Source organism: Benincasa hispida, chromosome 9, assembly GCF_027475165.1.
Source record: "Benincasa hispida cultivar pf3 chromosome 9, pf3_genome.v1.1, whole genome shotgun sequence".
In the NCBI taxonomy this organism is placed as follows: Eukaryota; Viridiplantae; Streptophyta; class Magnoliopsida; order Cucurbitales; family Cucurbitaceae; genus Benincasa; species Benincasa hispida.
Genome location: NC_143486.1, coordinates 93,364,882 through 93,385,723, shown reverse-complemented (window position 1 = coordinate 93,385,723; position 20,842 = coordinate 93,364,882). Strand labels below are relative to the sequence as shown.

Sequence of the window (20,842 nt, the reverse complement as noted above, 5' to 3'; positions counted from 1 at the left end):
TTTATAGTCAAAATATGATGAATTAAATAGCTTTTGATTCCTTGCACTCAATTAGGACTAATTAAATTAGAAATAAAGTTGTAAGTTGCAACAAACTATATACAAAAAAAAAATATTTAAATAATGTTAATTCATAATTGATTTGTGAGAGTGGTTTGATAATATATTTAATCAACACTTTATGCTCAAGGAGATTTTCTAATTATATTAGATGAAATGTCACAATCATAATGGACAATGAAATTAAAATGGATTCCTCTTGCTTCTTAAAAAGATTGAAGTTTTTATTTTTTAAACTTTATCATTTGTCTCTCTCTTTAAAAAAAAAAATAGATATTTCAACTTGCATCTTCGCTGGAGATGAGTTATTATTTTAATCTTATCTCAAAATCGATAATATAAACTTTATATCAGTTTAATTAAGTTGATGTTGGTAAAATATTTATTGTATTAATTCTAAATTAATGATTTTTATTTTCAAAAAAATTATCTCATACTAATCGATCATAAATTCTCAAATCATATTAATAATTGTAGATATATTTAAATTATGAAATTTTGATCAGAGTATGATTTTCTACCGTATTTTTATGTATTTATATTAAGAAAATTATGGACATAATATTTATAAAAAAAAAATACAAAATTTAGTTAAATTTACCTGATGTGACAATCAAATTTGATTTTTCAGAGAACAAATTAAGAATTAGAGAATGTCATGTTAGTATCTTATTAAATTTGTCAATATGGATGAAATAAAAGCCAATTATAAATATATGGATGTAATTAAAAATTTAAATTTAGTGTCTAAATAAGTATAATATTCAAAATATATGGATAGAAATTATAACTTAACCCCAAAAAGAGTATCCCTTTTGAGAATATGTTTGATAGCTCAATATACAGTGATATTTCTATAAGATATATTATTGAAATTGGCAATTTAATTTTTTTTCTCATGGACCTTATAAATAGGCTTTCTTATGCCATTGAAAAGGTGACAAGTAGCCTTAAGGGTCTAGAGAAACTAGTCATCTTTCAATCTCCAAACTTTAGTAGTTGTTGTTTAATAATAATTTTATTTTTGCTATACATTTTCTATTATATTACCTTTGGTGTGAGTATATATATATATATGTATGGGTTGAAAATCACTTTTAGTTAGGTAACAATTTAGTCTCTCGATTTTTAATTATGTAACAATTTAGTCTCTGAATTTTACTATGTAACAATTTAATCCTTGTACTTTAAATTTATAACAATTTAGTCTCTATTTTAAAAATTACTGTTAATATTTAATGAGATTTATTGCATAAACAAACCAATAAACTAATTAGAGGCTCGATATTTTTATAAAATACAAAATATACATAATAAAATAATTAAAATCGACATATGAATTTGATAGATTTGTTTATGTTTGGGACTAAATTATTACGAATTTAAAAGTACAATGACTGAATTGTTACAAAATTGAGGGTATAGGGACTAATCGTTACAAACCAAAATTCAGGGACTAAATTGTTACTTTTATAAAAGTTTAGGGACCAAAAGTGATTTTTAGTATCATAGGGATAGAAAAATTCATACCACAAGTCTTTTTATTACTAACACATTTATATGTAAGAAATGATTATATAATTTGTTAAAAAAAAGACTTTTGATTCCTAAATTTATATGAAAGTAACCACTTAATTCGAGAACTTTAAAATTTGTATCCACTTAATCTTGAATATTTAATATGTAACAATCTAGTTCTTATACTTTACATTTTGTAACTACTTAGCCTTTGTCGTGAATTTCAGATTTAATAAAATTTCTTATACATATAAATTGATAAAATTATTAGAGAATAAATTTGTTTATAGACTAAAACTAAGTCATCACATAATAATAATTGACTCTTTAATTTTGAAGAGATTGTTTCGTGGCAAAGATTAAATCATTACATGTTCTAAAAATACAAAGACTAAATTATTATATAGTAAATATTTAGTTAGATGAAAGTTTATTGTTAAAAAAGATCAAAATCAATAAAGTTGTATTCATTAAATTGGTGACAAACATAAATGAAGCGATTTAGTTATGTATTAAATGGAAAAGAAGAATGAAAAGAATAGCAAAAAAGGTGAAATATATATTGTTGTTATAGAGTTTAAAGTGCAACAACCTACCTCTTATTAGCTGGATTATTGTGACCATTTGTCTTTATGATTGTTACATTATACCCAAACTTACAAAGACCCATCAAGAGATTAAAGACTTTGTATTATAGATTATGACATGAAATTGTACCAAACTTCATTAATGGTATTCCCAATTTTGGGATTTTTTTTTTCTTTTCATTTTTAGTGTATAACAAAATTATACAAAATATGAAACCCGTTCTCTATGAATTTTTCATTTTTAAATTGGTTATGTTTCATAACGATTTCTTCTTTTTTTTTTTTCTTTCTATTTTTTTTTTTATTATAATCTTTATATTTCTTATAAAATAGTGATTTTTAAAGTTAAATTAGATCTGAAAATATCTTTAAAAACGCAGTTAATAAAATAAAGAAATTCGTTGATAAAATTAGTATTTATAAGCTATATTAAAAAAATATAGTTATTATTGAAATTTGAAAAAGATCACAAAAGTATTAAAGGGAATTTCAAAAAAGAAAAATAGATTTACATAAATAGCAAAATTTAATTATAATTGTGATAACACTATCACGGATAGATGCTGATAGTAGTTTATCAATGTCTACTAGTGATAGAAATTGATACAAGCCTAACACTGATAGATGTTGATAGAAGTGTATCATTGATAAGTGACATATCTACATTGATGGAGGTTAGGGATGTTCAAAAAACCTGATTACCCGAAAAAATTGATCAATCCAACTCAATCCGTACGGTTTTGGTTGGGTTATCACCTCATTTGGGTTGGGTTGGGTTCAAATAAATGAAAATTTTATGGATTAGGTTGGTTCGTGGGTTCACCCAATATAACCCAAACCAACCCGAATTTATTATTAATTTTAAAATATATTTTTTTGTTACTTATAACACAATTATTTATACATATATATTTTCTTTGCACTTTAAAAAGAAAATTTTCACTATATAAATTGGAGTTGAGTAGTTAATCTTAATTCAATATATGAAAATAATTAAATTAGATTTTTACATATTTACAGAACAAAATTTTAAATAAATGATCCGATTAACTCAAACAAACCCAACCCAAATATTTATGGTTGGGTTGGGTTCATTTTTTAATAAGGATTATTTGGGTTGAAGAAATTTACAACTAAACAATTAGATTAGGAGTCTTTCAACCCAACCCAATCCAACTCAACCCATGAACATCCTAGATGAAGGTTGATAGAAGCCTATTAGTGTTTATTAGTTTATAATTTGGCATTTTTCCTATCGGTAAAAATTTTAAAAAATGAATACAAAAATGAAAATAAAACTACCATTGAATGTGACCTAAAAGAAAAAGGATAAATTAATCTAAATCTACTTAATTGCTATTGATTAAGTTATCGAAATCTACTTTATCCAAATTAATTACACACATAACAAAATTTGAAAATAATTGAGAGAAGTTGGTAGCTTTCACTCAGCCCAATTGTTTGAATTAAAATAGACTAATAAAGTCTAGTTGCATAATTATTATACTTTTCTTGTTGTTTCATTAAGAAACTAATTATATTGGTGACAAAAAGAGGTTAGCTGGCTTTGATTTGAAGCATCAAAATATCCATTCATTGTATCAAAATCTTCTTTAATAAATACATCTACATATATTAGGTCTCCACATATTACATATCTCCATGTACTCATAAAATAAAATAAAGGAGAGAGAAAAGAAGAAAAATCTCCATGCTAAGATTTTATGTCCCAATTAATTGAGGATAAATAAATTACTGGACCTTAAAATTAACATATATATATATATATATATTTCAATTTCGTATCAAACTTGTAGATAATACACTTTTTGTCTTTATAATAATGTTTTCAAACTTCAACAAATGAAAAGATGATGTCATTGGAATATTGATAAAACCTCAATTGTAATCAACATTTTTTCAAGAATCTTAAAATTAAAAAAGTACGGAAAATTTTCCTACATAAAAAAAATGTAAAATATTTACATAAATAGTAGGAAAAAACACGGATAGATATTGATGAATTTTTATTAGTTATTATTATTGATAGACAACGATAGACTTCTATTAACCTTTATCAAAGAATATTAAATTTTGCTATTTTGTGTAAATAATTTCTCTTATTTTTCTATTTTTGAAAATCCTCCTTAAAATATTTTTTTAAAAAATACTTAAATTAATAAATAAAAAATTATTTTTAAATGAAATGAAATACTTATGTTAATATTATATTTCGCATTACTATTTTTTTTATTAATTAATCGATTTTTTACGATATAAAATAAAATGGACTCATTACGACAATGTGGGGTCCATATCATGTAGACACGTGTCTACACAAATTTAATATCATGCTTGTACTTAATCTAAATAATTTGGTTGAAAAAGTTCAAATTGAAGTGTCAAGGAGTCAATTTTTTTTTTTCTAATTTTATTTTATATTTCTTATAAAGAGAGAAAAAAACCAAATGAAGAATGAAAAAGAAGTGGATGAAAGGATGAGGCCATGAAGTTCATGAGAAACATAAAAAAGGAAAAAAGAAAAAAAAGATAGAAACCATCTTAAAAGCACTTGAAATTCAACCACTTTCATGTGAGAAAAAGCTTCAAACTTTTCTTTGTAGGATATATAAGACTGTGATACACTTCAATATTCACCTCATTTTAAGACTTTTAACCCTTTTCCTTTGAACAAGAAAAAACTAATCAAATAAATAATTTCCAACCTCTCTTCTTCGTTTGTTGAGATTGAAATAGAACTCTTCGTATATACCTCTCAGAAAAATTGGTATGGAGAAAGAACTCATGTCGGATATAAAACAAGAAATATTGATGGCGAATCACATCCCGTTCGAAAGGAACAAGATGCGTCTGATTCAGTCCCAAATATGTAAAATAAAAATGAACTAAAATCTACGACTTTTAAATAAAAGTATAATATTTAGTAGAAGTGTTCAAATAAAGTTTAACCTAATGACTTGAAAAAGCCTGATCAATTCAAATCAACATAATCCATCTAATTTGGATTGGATATAAAATTGTTTAGATTGAGTTGAATTCCAATAAATGAAAAATATATATGTCGAGTTATTTCGGTTGAATTGAATCAACTCCGTTTAAAAGTATTAACTTTATTTATGATCTGCATATATTTACAATTTTTAAAAATAATTATTTGTCTTTGAAATGTAATAAATATAAATTAGAATAGAGTTACTCATCTCAATTCTAAATTTCAAAAATAAATAAATAAATATATCAACATTCTATAAAATTCTTAAAAAAAAAAAAAAACTTAAATAATTTACTTTTAGCAAATGTTGGTTAACTAATGACTATATAGAAAGAAAAAAAACCCTTATTACATAAAATAAAGGAAATAAAAAAACAGTATTTAAAAAAATATATATATATATTTATTTAAAAAGCATACGCTGTTTAATCATCCATGAGAGAATTATAGGCATTTTTATTTATAATGGATGAAGATTTAGTAAGTTGTTGTAGGTTGCCGCCAAGGAAAGAAGCAAACCATTGGGCCGAAAGCTTGGGCCGTCGCTCAAGTGTCTGCAGGTCCACATACAAAAGCCCAAACCTTGTGGCGTACCCATCGGCCCATTCGAAGTTGTCCATTAAGGACCATACAAAATACCCTCTCACATCAGCACCATTACTATCATCAAAATATCATTAAAAATTATAACATAATGTATGGGTTACATTTTCTGTACTTTCTTTGTTCTAAATGAATTTAAAATATAATCAACATTTTTTTTTTCTAAATAATAATAATAATCGGCATCATTATCTTATTTGTGTTAGTGAAAGATTATTACAATTCTCACGTCGGATAAAACTAGAGATATGGATTAGAATTATGTCTCTATATACATGAGACCAAAGTGAGTAATATTATATTATTGTAGAAATATATTGATGGTTGGCATATTAAAGTAGTATGGATGAACACATGATTACTCGAAACTTTAAATATAGCAAAATGTAAGTCTATTGCGGTCTATCATTAATAAACAATGACATTTTGCTATTTTGTAAATAAGTTGACTCATTTTTCTTTATTTGAAAACAACCCTAAAAGTTAAGATAAAAATATAGTGGAATTGAATGGAAAAGTTAAAGTGGGCTACTTTATTTAGATTGACAAATACTTTTAGAGCTTAAACTTTCATAAATGACAATTTAGTTCTTAAACTTTAGTTAGTAACAATTTATTCTCCATACTTTCAAATTTGTAACAATTTAGTCCTTGAAAATTAATAAGTAATAATTTAGTCTATATACTTAAATAATTTGTAATGACTTAATTCCTATCATGAAAATGTTTGTAGAATTTGATAAAAAACAATGATGTAAATCAATTAACTAGTTGGATATCATTTTTTTTCTTAAAATCGACATGTAATTTAGATGGTGTTTTTTATGATATGGGCTAAATTGTTACAAATTTCAAAGTATATGGATTAAATTGGTATATGAACTAAATCATAACTAACTATAGTTTAGAGATTAAATTAAAAGTTGGGCAAATTGCAAAACTCATTCTAAAGTATGATGATAACTGCAATTATACTCTTAAACTTTCAATTTTAAAAATTCAACCCTCAAACTTATACATGAGTTAAAATTAGATCCTAAAATTTATGGCTCCGTTTGGTAAGCATTTTGTTTTTGAACATTAAGCCTGTGACATTCACATTACTTCTACCTCCAAATTTCTTATTTTGTTATCTACTTCTCACCAATGGTTTAAAAAACAAAGTCAAATTTTGATAATTAAAAAAAGTAGCTTTCAAAAGTTTTTTTTTTTTTTTTGAATTTGGCTAACAATTTAACTACTCACTTAAGAAAATATGGATGAAATAGACTTAATTTTCAAAACCAAAAACAAAAACAAAATAGTTACCAAACGAGACCTACACAATTGTATAGATTATAATAATTATAAAAGTTTGAGGGTTCAAATTTTATTATTTATGAGTCCAGTTTCTATAATTATTGTAAGTTTGAGAGTCTAATTTCAACAATTTTTAAAAATTTAGGGACCCAATTTTTTCAATTGAAAATTTAAGGGTTCAATTGCAATTACTATCATACTTTGAAGATGGTTTTTGTAGTTTGTCCTTAAAACTTCATGGAATAAAAGTGCTCTTTAAACTTTGATTTACCTCATTGCTCTAGCCAAGGAAGCAAGGTAGTTCTTGTGGAAATTGACTCGTTTAATGTCATTTATTATGTCTTCAACTTTGTTACCATCGCCTGGTGGCATAGAGTATCCTTTAAAAAAGATTAAAAAATATCAATATCTTAAAACTTGATAGAAACTTTGGTTAATTAAAATGAAAATTTTAATCATTGACATACTTTCAACTTAGCTTAGCTTACCATTTTCAGTGACATAGATAGGAATGTTGGGATACCTTTGTTTGATATAATTAATAATTTTTTCCAAACCTCTTGGAACAACAAAGAATCTATCTACTCCTGTCTGTTAGATAAAATGATAACCATGTCACTTTTTAATATAACATATAGAGAAGTGAAGATTTAAATCGAAACTTTAAAGAATGTAGTACACTTCAATTATCATTAAATTCTCATTTTAGTGGATAATCTTGTTACTTGCATATTCATATGTTAGTAAATAAGTGTTTATCTCGTGTCCTTTATTTTTCTTTTATATAAAAAAATTATTATTTAGAAATTTTAATGATCACTTGTTATCACCGGCAGAGTCACGTAAGAGTCAGGAGTACGTATCCCCTCAACTTATCGCATTTTTTTAAAATATAAAGTTAAATAATATATATATATATAAATAAAGCTAACAAGCTTTTTGAAACAAAAAAAATGGTCTAGCGGCAAAGGAGGCACATGTTGATCCAAAGACATCAATAGATAAGGAATTTAGGTTTTCTAAAAAAAAAAAAAAATCCTTAAATTCTCTAGCCGGTACCTCAGTAAAAATATAAAAGAAGAAAATTATAGATATTTTTTTCAATCTAAATTTCGTCTCAATAATATTCTATTAAAAAAATATCCTTAATTTTTTTACCTAATTTTCAGATTTTTATCACTTACTATATATTTATTTTAATTAATTTCAGAGTTAAAGTTACAAGATAATTTTCTTATTCCTCGTCATGATATCATACCATTCACAAGTAAGTTTTAAAATTTTCTTAATATTTTTAAGTTTCATAATTTTAAATCTATGTAATAAATCATAATACTTTTATTGATAGTACTTTTGTAGGGTTAACTCCATATATCAATATGGAGAGATATTATAAATGAAAAATAAGAATAGAGACCATAGAGATATTATCTTAAAAAATAAAACATACCTCTGATTCTGATAGATCTTATATAGAAATCAATCTAGGAGAACTACTTGCAGATCTTGATCTAAGAACTAAAATTTCTAAATATGATGATTATTTAAGATCAAGTTCATAGAGTATACTTACAAGGTTTTTGTCAACCCCAGAATAATATTTTTCCATTCAAAAAAATTTGGATCAATTTCAAAACATAAAAACTCATAGATGATAGTTGTAATATGTACTAAATTAGTTAAGCTATCGAGCTATGAATATTTTTTTAAAAATTTATTTATTGTTTTTAATTACATAGTGTCCCTCTATACAAAATCCCTGACTCTGCCACTGTTTGTTATCATATACAATATAACAAATTTCAGTAAAAAAAAAGTTTTTTTCTTCAAATAATTCACAATGTCTAAAGGATTTTTTCTTCCTATTTGAGTATTGAACATGTTTTAACTCCTTTTTCCTAAAGACGATTCGCGTAATATGTTTTCATTTTTATTATAATTTTATTTAGTATATCAACTGAAGTAATATATACCAATTATAACTAAACACTCACTTATGACTGTTCATAACTTCATATAATATGTTTATATTATTACATTTACGTTTGATGATTTTTTCTGTTTTTGGTTTAGTTCCTAACTTACATTTAAAATTTTAACATTAAATGCGAATTTGAAACTTATTAGAACGTGAAAGGATTAAATAGAACTTTTTAAAATTTTGACGAAATTAAAATAGAAGCAAGACTTTAAAGTATAGAAATCTTGTATTAATAATTGATAATTGAAAGAAGATAGTAGGGAAAAAGAGCATACTGGATCTCCAATGGAAACACCATCCCGATATCCCATGGTGTCAAGAAATCCCTTTATAGGACGATCTCCACCGTTAGAGCAGGCAGAATAAAGACAGTCTTTTGTATAAAGCGTGGTATAATGGTTGACACAAATATAGTCCAAACTTCCTCTTATAATATTTTTCTCCGAGTCTGAGAAACTTGGAAGTTGGTTTCCAAAAACTTCTCGCATTTCCTTAGGATAATCTCCGTACACTATAGGATCATACACCCTATTCGTATTTAAAAAGGAAGTTTTAAATAAGTAGTTCTAATTACTTCTTTGAGATGTGTTTTTATTTCTAAAAAGATATATAATTTTTTTTTAATTTTTTTATTATCAAAAGTTACTTGTGAGGGAATATTAAAGAAAAAAAACAACAGGAAATTAAAATGATCCAATATGATATTGATGTTATAAGTACTAACTCAACCATGTCCCATATTGATTTATTACTTTGGTTTAATAAATCCTACATATGGTTTTTGGCGGGTCAAATTTGTCTAATGCTTTAAAGAAAGTTTTAATAATAATAATAATAATACTATTATACTAATATAAAAATTAAAAAAATATTTTTAAATATAAAAAATATTTAAAAATATTTACACTTTATAACAAAAAAATTCAAAAGTACAAAATACTCTCGAAACTGTCTAAATATTTTTTAGATTTTTCTATTTATAAAAATTTCTCAAAATTGGTAAAATCACTTATACACTCACAAAATCAAGGGGTAGATATCAGTAATTTTGTTTTTAGGTTTTTGTTTGAAATAATACTTAGTCTTTTTTTTTCATAATTTTCTTGTATTTCTTAGAGAAGCCATTTGAATTCTCAGAAAAATTCTAACCACAAAAATAAATTTTTAAAAATTATTTCTTTTTTCAAAACTTGATTTGATTTTTTTAAAACATTAGCAGAAAAGTGAATTAACAAACAAAGAAATTTAGGGAGAGAAGTTGTGTTTATGAATTTACGAGTTTACTTTTAAAAAAACCAACAAACAAGAACCGAATGGTTATCAAATGAGAACATGATATTTGAAATTATATTATCAATTAATTTTTTAAAAAATATTATATTGTAAATGAAGTGGAAGAATTCAACCTACAAAATCAATCCCTTAAATTTTTAAATACTATAATAATATAAAAGTATTAAAAATTACACACGAGGTTATTATTATTACTTTTTCAACATGAAGTGGAGAATTTGAATCTTAAACCTTTTGATTGAAGATACACTCTATATCATAAGTAATGATGACTTTAAATTATTTAATTGATTTTAAGACATATTTTTAATTAAATATAACATTTTAAATTATTGTTAATGTTGACGATTTGGTGACATGTCTAGCCAAATATTATATGTCGTCTGAATTATGATTATTATTTTTTAAAATTTAGAAAAGGTAATAAGACAATAAAATTTTGTTAAATAATATATAATAATAAAGTGAAAGCATAAAAGATAGAAAAAAAAAAAAAAAAAAAAACTAACCAGGCAAAGTTGAAAATCAAGGCTCTATCCACAGCTTGTATGTCAAATTGATGGTCTGTTAGTGGTTCATACATGTGCCCAAATACCACTATTCCTATCAATCCACCTTGTTTTTCCTATAAAATAGACTTTTTCTTAATATACATTTTTTTTTAAATAATAACAAATGAAATTTTTATAATTATTTTCAGAGAATAAGGCATATTTAAAACAGAATTGAAGAAAATGCTTATTGAATTTGAAGGGGATTTATAATGATTTTTGTTTGATCTTGAGATAGAGAAAAATATTGAGATAACCATATTATGTCATTGCAAAATTAGTTTATTAATTAATTATATTGTATATAAAATAAACTTTGAATATTGTTCTATTTTGGTCTATAAACTTTAAAAAATGTCCATTCTAATACCTGAACTTTTAAAAAATACTTATTTTGGTCCTTGCTATTAAGACTCTATTAATTCTTAAACATAATGGTGAGAGGGTTTTGTATTTTTGGATGACTAAGTTGCCAAATAAGTGTACAATGCATGCTAAAAAATATAAGGTTTCAACTTTGAATTAGGTGGTAAAGCAATTTTCAATAGGAGATCTCAAAAGTTATTTTACATCCAAGATTTTGGTTGTTCACTATTTTGACACATTAGTTGTTGATATTTTACTTCACCTTCGTCTTAAATAGATTTCATTTTTAAAATGCTAATATAATTTTAATCGTAAAGACCAAAATAAACATTTTTTAAAAGTTTAGGAACTAAAATGGATATTTTAAAAGTTTAGAGATAAAAATAAAATAAGATTTAAAGTTTAGAAACAAAATAGGATTTAAACCAAATATCTACTCTAAATCTAGAAATTGGAGATTTGAATCTATAATTAAACTAAAAAAAATATGACCTTTAAAATTCAACCTCACTAAATAAAAATAATAGCTCCAAAAAACCTCACATTTTGTAACTTTAACTAAAATCTTGAAAAGCGCTTAATTTTTCTTTTCTTTTCTTTTTTAAGTTCAAGTTTGACATTCAATCCTTTGATCTCAAAGAGAGAAATAGATGTTAATTACTGAGATTTTTTTTGGAAACTCAATATAATTATATTATACATTTCAAACTTGTTAGGCAAATATTGTTGCTTTGTAAATCCTTATATTTTGAAAATATGATGAACTATAAAATATATATAAAAAATTTTCTAGGATCTTTAATTTTTTTTTTCAAAAGTGAAGTGGACCAATAAAAAATCAACTTAAAAAAATTGTCTCAACTTCTTCCTTTAAATCTGACTTGAATTTCAATAAACTTAACTATCAAGTAAAAGGGTGGGGAGATCAAATTTATGTCTAAACTTTTCCAGTTTTATCAACTTTTATCTATAACTTTCCATTTCATCAAATTACACATTTTCTAAAAAAATAAGGAAGAACAAAAATTTACTCCTTCAACTTAGACAATTATTGTAATCTTTACCTTAAACTTATACAAATATTGAGAATTCTATCATCTAAAAGATTCACTTAGAAATTTTATTAAAAAGAGCCTTCTCATATACCTTTCATGAGGTAAAAAATTGACTTTCAAGAAAAAGGTAAAAAATTGACAAGATTAGAAAAGAAAAATGACAATAGAGCTAGTTTTTTTTTTTTTTTTAAAAAAAATTGTGTTTTGGTAAAACTAATTCAATTGTTATTAATCAAACTTAAATATATGCAAAACTTGATATTAATGAAATTAGAGAATTTACAAAGATTTTTACTTTTTTTTAGTTAAAATTAATGGGTAAATTAGAAAAAAAAATTTGAATAGAGAGTAAAAACGGCAACATTTAACTAAATTGAAAATTCAATTGGATGAAATTAAAAGTTTATTTTAAAACTTGATACAACTTCATTTGGTCCCTAAATTTCAGTATTTTACACTTGTATTCCCGAGTTTTTGTCAATAGTACTCATCTTGGTCATTGGTAATAACTTTCAATTAATTAATTTAAAATAACTATAAAGTGAAAATTAACCTTTTTTTATTTTATTTTATTATTATTATTATTTTTTTACAATATGTGGGGTAAGGGTCGAAGTTATAACTTGAGGTTGATATTACTTAATTGATGTCAATTGAACTATATTTGGTTTGGTAATCCAAAATTAATTTTGATAGTGATAAAAAATTAATGAAAATTATTTAATTTTAATTATTTTAAATTAATTAATAAGACATCAAAACTCAACATTCAAAAGTAAAAGTGTTAACTTTTAAAACTTAAGGACCAAATAGAAATTCTACTCAAAACTTAAAGATTAAAAGTAAAACATTTTAAAAGTTAGGGACCAAATAAAAACCAAACAAAAAATTTTAGAGACCGAAAAAGTATTAAAAGGATAGGAGAAGAAAGTTACTTGAAAATGGGTACGATAAAGGCGAACAGCCTTGGCATGGGCAAGTAACATGTTGTGCATGACAATGAGAGGCTCAATATCAGAGTTCCCAACAGAGCAGTTTCCAAAAGGTGGTGAACAGTGAGCTGGTGGGTAAACTCCTCTTGTATAAGCCATCAATGTCACCAAATTTGGCTCGTTTATCGTCATCCAATGTTTCACTCTGTCTCCAAATTCTTTGAAACAAATTTTTGCAAAATACACAAAATCTTCCCTGAAACAAACCATTTCATCGTCCCAATTATGTCATCTTACATCCACCAGCAAGAGTGAAAAGAAGAAAACTAGATGGTTAAAAAATGTTGTCCCTGAACTTTAATTAAAGTAATAATTTAGTTCATACTCATCAAATTTAAGTATCAAGTTTTATTAAGTAATAATGTGGTCTTTATAGTTTATAAAGAATCTTGACCTATAACCAGTTCATCAAACTACAATGGTAAGAAATTTCATGAAATTTTGATCATATTTTTCATAACATTGATCAAATCACCAAAAAATTGTACTCCATTACTTTTTAAAGAATAGAGATTAAACGGCATCATAAACAAAAGTTTAGGGACTAGTTTGTCAATTATATGAAAGTTCAAGACCAATAGTATTTTTTAAACCATAAACAGTGAAGAACAAGGGAGACATTACTGCATTTGAAAGCTCATCCAACTTCCATATCTTTTGTCGAGTTCGTCAGGGAGGTCATGATGGTGAATTGTCACGAACGGCTCTATGCCTGCTCCATTCATTTCTCTTGCTTTAGTACTTTAGAAACTATTCCAATTTTGATGTAATTTAAATTAAAAAAAACCATTCCAAATTTCGATGTTTGGTAGAATTGAAACCTCGATATTTGATATTTAATCCTTTTTTTAACCACACCGATATTTATCCTTGGTTTTAATTTGATACAATAATTAATTTGGAGTTTTAAGTAATAAAGCCATAAAGTTGTGGTAAATTAATTGTTTCTCGATATGTTCTTTTTATTATATGTACAACATAGGAGTGAGGACTCGATCTCTAGACGAGTCGAGAGTACACGGTTTATACTATTTGAGTTTTGTTTACTTTGACGCATGATCTTCATAATTCGATGACATGAAAATCTATACAAATTATATTTTTTAAAAATAGTCCATATATGTTAACTTTCCCCAAATACAATGGCAAATAACTACATTAAAATTTTGTTACTCTACACTAAAAAGAGGAAATCTGATCAACTTTAATTTTGAAATATAAAGATCAAATTAAAATTATAATTCAACTCAAGAGGGGATGAGTAACAAAAGCAAAGGAGAGAGCCGTACCTTTTAGCAACAAATGATCAATGATTTTGTTATAGAAGGTGATCCCTCTTCGGTTGACTTTACCAAATCTTCCCTCTATATATATAATTATTCCAAAAAAAAAAAAAAACCCCATAATTATTAATATCTTCCTTTGAAAATTGATACCATATCAATCATCAACAAAGACATTTTCCTTACAATAATGTAATTCACATTACTAATATTATATTTTTGCTTGATTGTATTAACATTGTTGTTGTAAGATCAATAAAATAAATAAATTTTAAAGTCAACAAACATTTGAGATCTAAGATTAGGCTTGAATTTAATGAACTTAAAATTTTCAGTGAAAATTAATACATTTAGAGCAATGAATGATTGATTTTTTTTTTCTTTAAACCTTGTTTAGGACATGTTTAAAAGTGATTATGTTAAATGCCAAAATTACTTTTATCATATTCAAAAGTATTCTCAAACATGATTTTAATAATTTAAAATCGAGATTATATGAAAATCACATCTAAAAAGGTAAAATCAAACCAAACTAATTTTGAATGAATAAAGACGTGTTTCATAGTGATTTTGACTATCATAAAAGTGATTTAACTATTTCAAAATTACTTCCGAATATTTACTTAAATAATAAAAACAATAGTCAAGGTATATTAAATACATGAGACACTTCATTTATATGGTTGATTAAGGGCATGCTTGAGGAAAAAAAATAAATAAAAAAAGATATTTTTATTGAAACTCTTTTGATTTTTTTTAAAAAAGTTTAAAATACACTTTAAAATCCAAAAGCTATTTCGAGTGATTGACAAACATTTTGATTTTTTTTTTCAAAATGACTTATTGTCAAAATTAAAGACTTGAAAAGTTAAAACCAAACATAACCAAAGATACGCTAAATATGTTTAAACTTAGAGCCAACACATGAACATAGTCAAGGCATTAAATCCCACCTCATATTTATTAAAAATAATAACAATAATAATAGGTAGTTGGAAATATGCAAAAGAATTTGCAGGTATTTCAAAATTTAGATTCAACGCTTAATTCCTAAAATTTAAAAAGGTTTAGATAATTTGCAAAGTTCAACTAGACCATTAAGATAAAACAACAAAAACTACTTCAACCCAATTATATAGATCAAATTGCAACTTTCAACTAAATTCTCAATCCATTCTTAAAATTTCTGGTCAAATTACATGTTTAATTCCTCAAATTTTGAGATTTATGTCTATTTAATCCCTTCAATTAAAATTTGTCTAGTTCTTAAACTTTCAATTTTGTATTCAGTAACAACATAAACTCAAAAAAGTCTCACAATCCTTAAAAAAAATCACCAATTTACTAAATGCAAAATTGAAACCTCTTTGATCTCATCACATAAAATTTAATTCTAATATACCAATTTGACTTCAATTTTTTTAATAAGTAAAAAACGTGGAAGATACGAATTTGAAAATTTCAATATAAGTTTCAAGATTTATCAAATAAATTTGGGAAAAATATCAATTTATAACCCTATATTTTAGAATTTATCGATTTAAATCATGACCTAATAATTTGTAAGTATATCATTTTACGCCATTCATTATGTTTTGGATGGGAAAACTCCATATGAAACTTATAATTGTATCAATTAAATCCATAAACTTTTATAAACGAATCAATTTAGACTCTTACTCAAAATTTCAACCGTTGATGTATTACTCTAATCATCCATTTTAAATTAATATAATTATTAGTTCAGTGTTTTAATTAATATAACCTCAAACTCACATAATTGTAGAAATTGTAACAATTTCACTCCAATTTTAACATCTTACACGTTTGAGAACCTAATTTTTACACACGAAAGTTTAAGGGCATAATTATAATTATCACTATACATCAGGGGTATTTTTGTAACTTGACTTTTTTTTTAATATAATTTTATTGAGGAAAAAATGTAAAGAGAAAGGACACTTACTAGGCAAAATTCGGGTCCAAGAAATGGAAAAGCGATAAGCATTCATCCCCATGGAATACATCAACTCAATATCTTCCTGCCAAAATCAAACACCAAAAATCAACTCAATCCAACAACTCTTCCCTTCATCGGAATATTACTAAAAACAGAGTACCATAAACCGGTGGTAGTGATCGTCGGCCACATCTCCGGTGTCGTTGTTCTTAACTTTTCCTGCAAATACGACCAGATTTTGAGGGAAATTGGGGAAGTGGGTTTGAATTGGAATGAGAAATTAGAAGGTGGATTTAACCTGGAATATGAGAAAAAACATCCCAATTACTCATTCCCCTTCCATCTTCAACATATCCCCCTTCAATCTGCACACACAAAATTAAAAGAAAAGCCCTAGAAAAATTCAGACCCAGAAATAGACAAATAAAAAATGAAGAAGAAATTCATCAATACTTTACCTGGTAAGAGGAAGTGGAAGTTCCAAAGAAGAAATGCTCTGGAAAATCTGATCTGTTGATTTCTTCTTCATTTTGGACAAAACTCTGATTTGAAAGATGAGAGGAGACGAAAAGGACGAGGGAAAAAATTGAGAATAATGGAAGGGCTTTGGTGCCCATTCAACTTACTTTTGGGGGCCTGCAATTGCCAAATTAAATTTACAAACCATTTATGATTGGTTTGGTATTTCATTAGTTTATATTATTTATTTATTTAATAATAATTCATTTCATTATTTTTTTATTTGATATTATTGAATTTAAGCATTATATTTTTAGATTAAAAAACACTTTTGGTTTCTACACTTTTATAGAAGTAATAATTTAGTCCATCAACTTTGATTGATAAAGGTTCAATTCTTACACTTTCATATTTAACATTCTAGCCTTGTGTTTTTAAATTTGTAACAATTTAATCTCTACCATAAAAAGTCTCATCAAATTTGTTGATTTTTATAATTTAATAATTTAGATTTTGTATCTTATAAGTATAGTGGATCCTTGATTAGTTTATTGAGTTACTTATGCATGAAATCTTACTAAATCTTGTGGATGTTAAAATTCGATTAGGGGAACCACACCTAACCTTCACATAACACTAGTAGTGAATTTATGTGAAAAGGAGAAATAACGTGGCATGATGGTACTGGCCACACACACTTTAATGCTTAAGTCAGAAAGTGAAAAAAAATGTAATTATAAAGAAGGTTGACCTAGGTCTTATATTCCCTTTTGGAATACAACTATCCATAAATCTGATAAGATAATCTCTGATTGCACTGGATTGGGGGCATGTTATGTAAACCCCTAACCCTAGTTTACTAATTAATTATGTTTGAGCCCTCCTAAACAAGTATGATGTTAGAACTAGTTGAAATGATATGAAAGACATTATGAATATATAAATAAATGATAAGAAGAAGAAAAATTATTCTAAGTGTAAGGAACTAAGTTTTCAGGTAAATGGAAAAAGCCCAACACTTAGAAGAAAAACAGAGAGTTTGATGCGATGAAGTTATGTTAAGCTATGTAGCTAGCCATCCCAAGCTATGTAGTCAAGTATTCAGGAAAGGGAAATTGTGGTTAAGTATGGTCCACGATACTTGCAGATGGCCATAAAGAAAGTTAAGTTGGCTATCTGGCGAGTAAAGAGTTGGCTGAGGATAAGGAAATAGGTATGAGACCAGTATCATGTGATGTTAGTAAAGATCAAGTGCAGGCAGCATGCGAGCAATCAACTCACTTGGACAATCGTTCCAAGGAATGCAAAGGCAGAGCGCTAAGAGGAGCGTGAGATGAGAATGGCTGAGAGGCTTAAAGATTGATAGGTAAGGCTTTCGTGGACTTAGGCGAAGCCATGAGCGAGTCTTATTGCATAGGTGATGTGACGAGGTAGGTTATGGAAGTTAATTAAGGAAAGGATGATTGAATGAAGTTTGAAAGAAACGTTAAGGTATGACGATGCAATGATGGCTGGGGAGTATGTTGAAGGCCATGTAGAAGTCAGAAAGGTTATCGAGTAAAGTAATGCCAAGGTTGACATAGGAAGTATGCGATCAACCTTATGTGAGGATAATGAAAGTCTATGCGAAGAGGTTAGATGGTTACCAAGGCTTGTCATGGCGTGACTAAGAAGTAGTAGTTAATGGCCTCAAGGGAGGTTAGCATAACCTAAGAAGGGTTGCACTCGAGTCACCAAGTGCCATGATGAGTGCATAGGGAAGGTGACGAGGCATAAGAGAAGCTTGAGTCGATTAAAAAAAGCCTAAGACTTAGGTAAAATGGATGAGTGGAGTGCCTTGAAGAGCCGCCAAGTACTACTAAGGAGATCAGAGAAGGGCAAAACAAGGCATGAGCCTATGTGATGACAATGGTTTGATGAGGGTGTCATGCAATGGTAGGGAATGTGTTGACATGGGACTTAGAAGATAGTTGATAGCCAAGCCGTCGAGCTGGCACAAGGTTATGGGGTGTTGAGGTGTGCTATTGAGATTATGGGAAGTCTAGAAGATGACCAGCTTATACAATGATAACCAGTACATGCGATGAGGTAAGATTGAGGTGCGCAGCTTAATCACCTGATTACTAGGCTAAGTGGCAACATTTGAGGCTAGCAAGAGTTAGTGGGCTAGGTGTCATACTAATAAACTATTTATTCATGCAAAATTTAGTATAAAAGAAGAGTTTAGAAGGAGAACTTGGTTTGGCAAATTCATTTGAGCTAAGAGAAGGGACTTGCTGTCGAGTTGAAGGTTGATTGGTGCTAAGGATGATCATAGGCTGCCGAGACGAATTTCTCATGGATTGGAGTTGGAAATTGAAGATTTCCACAAGTGATACAAATCTGTAGATCGCTTCGACAAATTGAAGAGCTTGAGGAATTTTGGGTTTATCAGGAGGAATCAGAGGCCCAAATGTTAAGGTGAGAAAGTTAAGATGTTTATGAGCAAGTTATAGAAGAAAATTTAGTGAAATTATGGTTGGATTGTAACTTATATAATGTGGAAGTTGGAAATTGAATCTAAAAATTTGGATGTGTTATTGGGGTATAATGTATGCCCTAGTTTCTTGTATTTTGTACTTTATTTGTATTGTACATTTGGCTCCCTAAGCTAGGGCAAGTGGGAGATTGTTGGGATTGATGTCCTAAATCTCTCTTGTATTCTCGTAGTTTGTAAACTCTGTATAAATAAATTATTGTTATTTTATGAGCATACACACAATCCAAGAAACAAAGATTCTAAGTTATTTTATGTAATATGAACATGTATGTAGAGACATACAGGTGGATCATGTTTAAATGATAACCTAAACGATCTGTAGTAGATGGATAAGGTTAAGTACCTTATCTTGATGACACTACGGATACTGCCCACTTTGTAAATGTTATAAGTGTTGTAGAGTGCTACAAATGATTTAATCCTGATCATTCATGTGAAAATATGTGAGCAGGGGTATCCCATACATAGAGTTTCTATAAATCTGGGCAATGAAAAGAATAGTCTCATTATATAACGCCGTTAATACCAGATACTTACATTTCACCATGATGACCACAAGTGACATGACCTGAAACTTGAGTGAGTTGTGAACTTATGCCTATGAAGGCGGTCTTTTGATTTTCATGGGTGAGAGTGGCCAGATCGCCGACTCAATATGCCTACCATTTTGGGGATTCGTCTGATTGGAAAGTTGGGAATACTGTTCGACGATTAGATTAAACAGAAATGTTGTCACACATGCTCACTGACTCAAACAAAGAAATATAATCACCGAACCTACACTTATACCCAAAAATGCGATAAAAGTAGTAAAAACGAGCTCGAATCCATAGGAAAACTATTGTCTAGCCTGGTTAATTAAAGAATTACATGCGATGGGGGTTTTGGTTTTATTTGTGGAAACGATAATTAAAAATTAGCATGCAACGTAAAGAAAAGGAACGAGCACGCAAATGGGTTGGATTAAATTGATGCAAAGAGTCATGGGATTAGTATATATGTTTAATTTTTCTATCATCAGGCACTAGTTAATTGTACTAAATCAGTGAATTTCTCAACCTATTAGAGAATCTAACAAACCAAATAGCCAAATTTGATATTAAACTAAATTAGCCCTAATTCAATTTACAACTCTTCTTCCTCAACGAAATACAAGTTAAAATAAAATTTCATTACGAAAGGGTTCAAACTTCGAGACATACTACAAGCGGAAAGCCATATCTTATAGCATGTTTAATTGGAAAAGATTAAATTAAGGCATACTTGAGTTTGGTAAGAAAAAG

At 27.0% G+C, this 20,842-nt stretch overlaps 1 protein-coding gene across 2 annotated transcripts; it reads right to left on the bottom strand.

Annotated features, from left to right (window-relative positions):
• Window positions 1-5,558: 5,558 nt before the first annotated feature.
• On the bottom strand, window positions 5,559-17,340 carry LOC120086572 (beta-glucosidase 18-like). Of its 2 annotated transcripts, none has more exons than XM_039043293.2 (12): window positions 17,020-17,340; window positions 16,860-16,926; window positions 16,722-16,780; window positions 16,568-16,643; window positions 14,608-14,682; window positions 13,943-14,030; window positions 13,262-13,514; window positions 10,864-10,979; window positions 9,337-9,589; window positions 7,569-7,671; window positions 7,352-7,460; window positions 5,559-5,838 (listed from the first exon to the last, which is right to left on the bottom strand). In XM_039043293.2, exons 1-12 carry the CDS (start codon window positions 17,176-17,178, stop codon window positions 5,604-5,606), a joined length of 1,593 nt encoding a protein of 530 aa, XP_038899221.2. In that variant the 5' UTR covers window positions 17,179-17,340; the 3' UTR covers window positions 5,559-5,603. The 2 variants fall into 2 exon arrangements, with proteins under 2 accessions (XP_038899221.2, XP_038899222.2); XM_039043294.2 differs by having other exon boundaries at window positions 5,559-5,760; window positions 17,020-17,241.
• Window positions 17,341-20,842: the final 3,502 nt, after the last annotated feature.